This window comes from Nannobrachium achirus (assembly GCF_963921795.1).
Source record: "Nannobrachium achirus genome assembly, chromosome: 6".
NCBI classification, from domain to species: Eukaryota; Metazoa; Chordata; class Actinopteri; order Myctophiformes; family Myctophidae; genus Nannobrachium; species Nannobrachium achirus.
This window is the reverse complement of record NC_137815.1, coordinates 70,002,210-70,012,132: the sequence shown is the minus strand read 5'-3', so window position 1 is coordinate 70,012,132 and position 9,923 is coordinate 70,002,210. Positions and strand designations below refer to the sequence as shown.

Below are 9,923 nucleotides of genomic sequence, written 5' to 3'. Positions count from 1 at the left end.
ACCCTGGACAGATTTTAATTTGATTCATTCAATATTTAGATATTTAATGTAAATGTTACCAGGCCCTCCAGGCCCAGGATATCTCCACATACACACCCATTGTAACTTCAAACTCCATTTTAACCATGCTAGATTCATCAAAAACACCCACTATTTTTTTCTGGTGACTCATAATACCCTCCTAATATGCGAGCAGGCTGTGTTTTTGATAACTTTTTCCATTTATTTTTAATAATTAATCTTTGTATTAACTTTTTTCCATTTTCCCAAAGAATTAGAAGAAATAAATGAAAAACGTTATCGAAAAAACACGGTCTGCTCACGTATTAGGAGGGTAGTATGAGTCACCAGAAAAAATAATGGTTATTTTTAATCGATCTATCATGGTTAAAATGGAATTTGAAGTTACAATGGGTGTGTATGGGGAGCGGCTCTAGATCAAGCCTCCTGATAACATTTACATCAAATATCTAAATATTGAATGAAGCAAATTAAAATCTGTTCAGGGTGTTCATGAAGGCCTGATTAGACGATGAAATGACCAAAAGGAAAGTGAAATATCCCTTTAAGTTTCAAGTTCTGTTGTAACAAAAAAATACATAATGTGCATATAATATTTATATATAGAAAAAAAAGAAAAAACAATATTTAAATTATCTGAAATAAAAACAATAAATCCCTGTGTCCATTAATATTGAGCAAGGTTATATTTAAAAGGACCTGCCCCAGATTCTTTTTATATTTTGTTCCATGGGCAGAATTCAGAGAGGGTGTGAATATTCATTATGTACAAACATGGATACCTGTGTACAGAGGAGCATCTTAAAGTAAACGTTCACCTTCACCTTTCTATCGATTACTCACCCCATGGAAACTTGAATTCATGGATTTTTCTTTGTGTTTGTTTATGTCACATTCCTAATCCAATAATTTAGGAGACTCTTTTGAGGAGGCTCTTTGCGTCTCCATAGGGAACAAAGCAGGCTCGTTGTGTCTCCATAGGGCAGGGGTTTTCAAAGTGGGTGACGGGGCACCCTGGGGTGACGTGACGGCAGTCCAGGGGCGCCTAAAGATAATTTGATAATATTTGGAATTTATTTGGACACAACTTTATTAGGAATCATTTTAAACTGGAAGTACAAACTTATTTTCAGTCAGTTCTAACCAAAATTGCTATTATCTTGCTTTCCTCGCAACATAATCGCTAAAATATGCTATAAATATAAGGTGCTGGGTGTGAAAATTAGGAATATAATAATGTAGGGGTGCCTCGGATGAAAAAGATCTTCATAGGGGTGCCCCGAGCCAAAAACATTTGGGAACCCTTGCCATAGGGAACCACTGGTCATCAAATTATTTGCTTAGGAATGCGACAAAAACAAAAAAATATCCACGAATTCAAGTCTCATGGGGTGAGTAATAGATAGAGAAAAATATGTTGGGGGGTGAACTATGCCTTTAATGATGATGATGGGAAATTCACCCCAAGCCAAAGGTCCCATGGGTCAGGTACTGTACTGTTTATGTTTGTCAAATTCAGATGCATGATCATATTTGCTCTGCCCTGCGAAAAGACGTCTCCGATCCGTGGTGAAGGTACGGTTCATAGCGTACGGAATGTTGGTGTGTTCTCTCAGAACTGCAGGGGGAAAAACCAAAGGACAAATCAGCTTTTAAAAAAGACCAGCCAGAAATACACAGTGACTTTTGAAAAGTTGTGCTACAGTTGTGGAAACATCTCGTTGTTGTCGGGTGGAAACCTTGCATGTCCAAAACCGTTCGTTTTGTATTTATCGTTTTAAAAATGAATTAAAATAGTGAAAATAGACGATCTACAAGCACACAACGCCTCGCCCAGAGTAGATCGTAGATCTGCTATTTTCACTTGTTTTGTGCGACGGTCTTGTATGATGAAGCAGGGCTTTACTTTACGAAAACAATGTACACATTTGAAACTTTGAGATATAAGGTTTCTGCCCAACAGTGACAATTTGCTTCAACCATGAATAAACCAATAGCGTTAGCTGTTGATAATCGTCTCATCGCCGTTAATACCAAAATGTTCCGAAGGTGAGTGAGACTGATTGCATCCCAGGTGTTCTGTTAGCGGATTTTGATTGGCTGTCAAGTGTTTCTATTGTTCATAAAATCTGGTGTGGACTCTGTCATCCACATGTCTTGGTATTTTTTCTAACACAACATAATTATAGTATGTGCGAAGCGTTATTCTGACGTTTGATGGTCCGAAGTCCCATTAGTCCGACACTGGTGAATGCTAACCTGGTGAAATACTAACCTGCCGACGCTGGTGAAAGTTAACCTGCCAACGCTGGTGAATGCCAACCTGGCGAATGTTAAAACCTAACCCTAACCACCGTCGGATTAACTGTTCTGCTGCTGTTGACGGCGCTCACCGTCATTGAAAGGGTTAATACCATGGCGCCGTTGACGGTGAGGACTGTCAATCTTACTGTATATACAGTAAAGATATTATTACTTACTGTACGTCGCTCCGGTCCCGCCCGCATCGGTAATGTCCGCGATTTGTTTACAACGCACGTCGGGCGTGCACGCGAAGTTAACGTCCTCCATAGTAAATCCATTGAGAGGCCCATAAAGAGACCTCATTTTCTCCAAAAGGGACATTCTTATACAAAGGATGGTCTCCACTCTTCCATACTGTACACAAACGCTGGGCGCAGCCATGTTCTCTTCTGGGCTCACACTGTCATGTGACTAGATGACGTAATCGTTGCCGTCAAGTGATAATCCAAAAAAACAAAAACAACCCCCTTCCAGCCCTTCAAAATAATAGCGGCGGCCTATGGAGGAAACGGCGTGGCACCGAGGCACCAAGCAACCTTCAGATTAAGAGGCACTATTAGTGTTAATGGGACGTAGAATTATCGAAATTTTGCCTTTATACAGTTTATAGATATCGTGCTTGGTCTGAATGGCACAGCACTCTGAAAATGCCAAGGAGAACTGTTTCAGATTCAAGACTCACGTTTTTGAGGAACTCTTCTGCGACAATGCGGGCCCTGGCGTTGACGGACAGCTTCATCTCGCTGATCTCCTTGTCGATCTCCTCCATGAAGTGAATGACAAAGTCCACCAGCTTGTGCTTGTACATCTGCTCTGTGTGGAAGTTGGTGATCAGGAAGCTGATGTCGTAGCCCTGCAACAGAAACACTGGTCATCACCTACAAGACCATGACATGACGCCTCCTTAACTGTCAGGGCTTGACCCACCACTACACCCCTACCCGCACACCTGTCCTGTTATTTAGATCAGTGGTTCTCAACTTGTGGGCCCCAATATGATTTTCGGGTGTGTAAATTTAAGGACTTTTTAAGACCTTTTTAATACCTCAAAAAAAGAAAGAAAAGAAAAAGACCATTACTTCAAATTGTCAAATAATATAAGAAAGAATATCAAAAAAGCAGATCTACAAGCTCGCAACCTGAGGCGTTGAGCTTGTAGCTTTTCACAATATTTATCTGAGGAACCAAGTCCAAAGGTAACGCCTCAACTCTCTTTTTGCACACAGCCTGAAAAGGTTGAGAACCACTGGTTTAGATAGCATGTTTTTTAGATAGACGCTAGGTTTGATATTGACGTGGTATCCTAGTCACACTGTAGTACTAAATAGTTTATTTTCTTTGTACTTATTACTTGACCATTTATCCTGTCTTTTGATGACTTGCATGCCTGCCAAGTGTATCTTGCACTTTACAAGTCACTCTTCATAAGACAGTCTGCTAACTGCCTAAATTGTAAATTATAAAAAGGATGCATGAAATGATTTAAGAGAGATTACAGTATTAGATATCTTTTTGTTAGCTACATGCTGTATTATCCATCAGCTTTGCTGCAGGTATGGCTGAGATATTATTGATTGACTATAGCGTTTACCTCCACTGGTTTCCTTCTTAGGATGAAGAAGTTCTCCGCTCTCATCATCATGAAGCGCATGAATTTATGACAAAGGATCTTCTCAATCTCATCAGCCTGTGGACACACATTCACTGTGTTCAGTTTGTTTTTGTATTATCACTACTATGCTGCATGGCCATTTTTAACCCATTTAGGCCAAGAATTATTGAATGCTTTAGCTATTGAAAAATAGCAGATATACAAGCTCACAGCGAGCTTGTAGATCTGCTATTTTTGAAAAAGTCGTGAAAATGTGTGCAAATCTTTGAATATTTGTATTTTCAAAGCGAACGTTTTTAACTAAAATTTTGCTTCTGGGTGGTCTCTGGAACTAAATATTTTGAGATGGGGGTCCGTGGCCAAATATATGTCATTTTGGGGGTCCTTCACATGAAAAGGTTTGAGAACCACTGACATAGTAGTCTCTCAAGAACAGACTGACTGAGCTCAAGTTTAAGTGAAAAGGACTTTTTCTTTGACGACGGCTGGCCAGATTGCTGACATAGAAACATAAGGTCTTTCAAAAAACCTTAGAAGGATTCAAAAGACACTTATAGAATCGGGTCAAAATTCAAATTTTCACGATTTTATAAAAAATAGCAGATCTACAAGCTCGAAGATCTGCTATTTTTTAATAGTTAAAGCATAAATAATAACACACAATAATGTGTACCCGTTCTGAACGGGTTAACCCTGGGCTCTGTGGAACAGCAAACAGGAGTCAGACTGACCTGCTTGACAGAAATGCTGACTCGGACAGAGTTGATGGAACCCTCGATTAGAACTTTCTCCTTTTCATTACGGCTGATGATGACAGGCTGGAGGAGCAACTCTTTACTACTCCTGATAGGGAAAGAAAACACACGCACGCACACACACCACACCACACCACACCACACCACACACACACACACACACACACACACACACACACACACACACACACACACACACACACACACACACACACACACACACACACACACACACACACACACACACACACACACACACACACACACACACACACACACACACACACGCGTTGCTAGTTATTCACATGTGCTGACTTAACACTGTTACTTCTTTGGCCTACATGTTGGGGCAGGTTACAGATTTAGCTATTCAAACACATCTCTAAAAATATAGATAACATATTTATTGTTCATGACATGAGAATGGCAAATTATTACATCGGTACTGTTTTTTACATTATTTGATTTTTTAAAATACTTTTTGTCTGTCTTGGTCATCTTTCACTTTGCAAAGCGGCAAAGTGTTTGATACAACAGTGTTTCTAAACACTTCCCTGTCTCTGATTTGTTTGGGACTACAAATCAGTAGTTACAAATGTAAGGAAGCGACTAATTGGGAACACTGGTTAACATGTTTATGCATGCAGGCTAGGACTGGATGATACAGACAATATCAAATATCACAATATTGCAATATTGTGAGGATAATATGTAATGATAATATGAATCTTTGTTTTAATTTCTTAATCATAATTGTAAAAAAGCAAATCCACACACTCACCGAGGTATTTTCAGTATTTTTGAAGAGGTTTCAACATTTTTTAAAGTATAAAATAAGATTTAAGTGATTGAAACTAGGAAAAGACTTTGGGATTCTGACCTCAGCCCAGCACTATGTTTTTTATGTGCGTGCTTCATCGTTTGTGTCACTCACCGAACCTCTACCTCTGGCTTGTTGTGTCGTTCCACCACCTGTGAGGAGAAGTTCTCCAGACAGAGGGCGGCCTGCAGCGTGGCACGCACAGCATTGAGGTACGGGCGCAACGTCGCCGTCTGAGGGAGGACGGGAAGGAGAAGGAACAGTAATGAATAGGGGTGTAACGATACATTTTAATAGCGATTCGATACATATCACGATACATGGTTGACGATACGATACATGAACGATATTGGTTCATTCATGACGATACGATACGATTTGATTCAATGATTTCAAATTGATATAGTAACTATTTAGCAAAGAAATTAAATCTGTGTGAAAGGTGTGGATAGTGCAGGTTTTTAAGGGAAACATGTATTATTATGGATATAAATAAGTAAACACAGTGATTATCTGCCAAATACATGGACATTGTATAATGACAAACCCGCACCTTGACATGAACCCAGAGATTACACACATTTATTGCGACCGTAGGTCGCATTTACTACCAAAACCTCCACAGGCTGTCTGTCTGTCAGTGAGTCAGTGAGTGAGTCCGTCACACTTTTGCCCTGCTCATATCTCCACAACCGTTGCCCCCATCCATGCCAAATTTTGCACACACACTCCTTGACTGCCAAACTACAACCTCCAAGGACCCCCGGAGCCCCAGGGACCCCCAGATGAAAAAAATGACCAAATGTGCTCACACATCACACGTCACACTTTTTCCCTGCTTATATCTCCGCACCCGTTGACCCGATCCATGCCACATTTTACACACACACTCCTTGCCTGCCAAACTACAACCTCCAAGGACCCCCGGAGCCCCCAGGGACCTGGGGGACCCCCAGATGTAAAAAATGACCAAATGTGCAAAAATGCCCAAATGACCACCCCAACGGGGCTGCTCGCGGGGAATTCCCGGGGACCACCGACTCCTGGTGCTCCAGAACGGATGCAAAAGTGGTGGCGCCCCCAGTGGAGGACCCCCTGCCACTGCAGCGCACATAAAATGCCGTAACTCGGGCTAGGAGCGTCCGGGAGAGCCGGGGCCGGTACCTATTCGTCCGCCAAGGCAACGCGGAGACCCCACCCCTCATTTCTCACATGGCCCTATTCTAGCGCCACCTTCAGGACGATTTTTACTACACATTTTTGGACACTGCTCCTACAGTTTTTGCCCTAAAATCACGAATATCACTACACAGCATGTCTACACTCATGTCATCAACATGGATGAGGAAGATTTGGGAAAAACACATTTTTGCCCTATTTGTGGAGATAAGCCACCTACTGTCGCTTATCTCCCGATTAGGGAGTCTTACTGGTCGATAGACCAGTGTAGCTATATGGAAAGGAAAAGTAATTAAACCCCTCCTTTGAAATTTTTCTTCTTAAAAATGCTAAATACAATGCACAAGCAGGTAGCATCGATACAATCGATTCTTTGCACTGCCGATTCGATACGATACAAAATAAAACGATACGATTCAATTTTAGCTGTTTTAATTTCGATAATCGATATACTTCGATTTTTCAAGTTAAAAACGATATTTCGATGTAGTTACTATATCGTTACACCCCTAGTAATGAATCATTAGTCCTAAAGCACTGGTTCTCAACCTTATTCATTTCAAGGACCCCCAGTTTCGCTGGTTTTAAAACTGCCCTGAAATTTCACCTTTCATGAGACCAGAGGCGGAGGTAGTCATCACTTCTCCCTTAGACAGGAGAGAGGTGACCCTTACCTTAGATCAGCGGTTCTCAACCTTTTCAGGCTGCAACCCCTAAAATAATCATAATTTAACTGGGGACCCCCCCCCCCCCCCCCCCCCCCACCCTGACAAGCACTTGAGGCGTTACATTTTGTATAGCACAGTTCTATTGTGATCTACATGCTGAGCATGTAGATCTGCTATTTTCACAATTTATGGCTCTAATATGTGACAATTTGGCCAAAGTTTCATTTGCCATTTTAGAGATTAAAAAGTCCTTAAATTGTCACTTCAGAAATGAGCATAAACCCTCTATACTCTATACACTTAAACGTTGTGTTGGTTCGCTTACTGTTGAGAGAGAAAACAATGTTGCACATTAAGTTCATCTTGGGACCCTCCCAAAATAATTTGGGGGGGTTGAGAACAGGTTGAGAACCACAGCCTTAGATGACATTCACAGATGCCAGAAGACGATTATCTGTCACTTTAGGAATCTGTATGATTGAACTTGACCTCAGTTAAAATATAGATGGAGCACTCAAAGACTGTTTGTTCTATCTGTTTACTTCATCCCCTGTCACTAAAGGAGGAAATTAATAAGGGGCCTACGGCCAAATACACATTCATTTAGTGGTCCTTGACATGAAAAGCTTTGAGAACCACTGCCCGAACTCAGGGGTCTTCAACTGGGGGTCCTCAGAGTTACTACAGAGGGGGTCCGCCAAATCTTAGTGATAGGATCATTCTTTTAAATGTACAACTTGAACCCTCGCATCCCTATTCTGAGTAGAACTTTAGCCAAAAATAGTAGATCTGCAAGCTCTCAACGCCTCGGCGCTGTGAGGCGTTGAGAGCTTGTAGATCAGCTATTTTCAGGCAAATACGTTTGGTGTAGAGGTAAAAAAAAAAAAAGCAGACCAAGTACAGAGTGAAAGGTCAAGTTCACTAAAACACAAATCTAACAAGGACTGATGACAGCGCTGTCAAACATGTCTATGAATCTATCTCTATCGATGAAAATCTGCATCACACATTTATACAATATGCAGTGTGGGTCCCTGCTTTATCACTCTCCAGCTAAGGGGTCCCTGGCCTGAAAACGTTGAAGACCCCTACCCTAACTAATCCCACCAGCATCTGGCTGGTAGCAGCGCCATCATCTGTGTGACGTCACTGTGCCAGATGTGCATTTCCCTGTCGAGATAATAATCATAATAATATCCCTTCATACCATTTAGTACAGCTATATATTCATTAATTTCACAACTCTGTCATAGAAAACACCATCTAACGTCAGTAGCCAGCGCTACACCTTTTAACACAGAAGGAACTCATTATTTTTGGACATATTTACAATACATAGCAGCTAAAAAATGAGCAGCTAACGTTAGCTAGCTAGTTAGGCGTACAGCTATTTCCAATAAATGACAGTTAGATACAGTGAAAAGAAGGTTTTAATCTACGTGCAATTTTTTTATTTTAAGACGCCTTGTGTCAAAGAAAATGCAAAACGTGTTAGTGTTTCTGGTAGTTGCTAGAGGTCTGTATTTTAGGTTATATTGAGTAGGGTCTTCTTACCATGTCTCTGCAAGCAGCGGAGCGGCGGGAGGCGGAAGTTGACGTGACACCGCCGGACAGAGCTTTTCCGTCCGCGGAGTTACACCGACATTGGTGACCCATCGAATCCTGTGACTCGTTATAGGTCGTCGTGGTGAACGGTTTTTAATTACATTTTTTGTAATTATTTAGAGTTTTGCCCCATGTTTTTTGTTGTTGTTTTTTTTACTTACATGCAGGCACTTATAGGCCTAATTATTTTATTTGTAATTCATAATTCATTTATAACTTGCTTATTTAAGAGTTATATTGAGTTATAGCATCGATTACATCTGAAGTTTAGATATTAATAGTCTAGCAGCAGTCGTATTTATAAAACATACAGTAGAGAAGAACATTATGAATACCTTACATAACAAATAACGTAGCATTCTATCCTAAAAATAATACCTTTATATTTCTTTATTAACTACAGGCTACAGCGACACCAAGTGGGCAACTAGAGAGGTTGCATCTCAAGTGTTTTTGACTTCTCTTCTGCAACTAAGACATAAAAGGATTTTGATTCCAGTGAGTGGGGGCATGCATCCAAGTGGCTAAATATGTATTTTTTAACCTCGCCCACCAGGCTTTCTGAGAGAAAGTTCACAACAGCCCGTTTGGTTTCCGCCCAACGCGGAAACCACTAGAAGAAGCGGCGTTTCTCTGATTTGGTTCCCTCCGTTTGTTTCCCCAATCCCTTTTAAAATGCTCGAGTAGCCTAGTGTAGTCTTTCCAGTCGCTACGAGTTGGACTAAAAAAAAGATGCATATACCAAACAATTTTTTCAAAAGCAAAACTACTCCGCATCAAGGACTTTATTAGGTAGGCCCTAAAAGTATGTCCTTGAGTGCAGGGGTAGTATTTTGGGTTAAAACTGTTTCCGGTGGATAGTTCCGGCCAAATTGTAGTCCTTTGAGTACTACAACATGACGTGTTGTGGTTTCCACTCCAGTCCAGACCGGTTACAAGCCCGAAAAGTGAAGTGATCC

At 40.9% G+C, this 9,923-nt stretch overlaps 1 protein-coding gene across 1 annotated transcript; it reads right to left on the bottom strand.

Moving 5' to 3' along the window:
- Positions 1–1,499: 1,499 nt before the first annotated feature.
- On the bottom strand, positions 1,500–8,944 carry LOC308287301 (actin-related protein 2/3 complex subunit 4). Its single transcript, XM_080728423.1, has 6 exons — positions 8,914–8,944; positions 5,627–5,745; positions 4,669–4,780; positions 3,917–4,012; positions 3,008–3,178; positions 1,500–1,639 (listed from the first exon to the last, which is right to left on the bottom strand). The coding sequence occupies exons 1-6, from the start codon at positions 8,914–8,916 to the stop codon at positions 1,634–1,636; spliced, it is 507 nt and encodes a 168-aa protein (XP_080584549.1). The 5' UTR covers positions 8,917–8,944; the 3' UTR covers positions 1,500–1,633.
- Between the last annotated feature and the right edge of the window lie 979 nt (positions 8,945–9,923).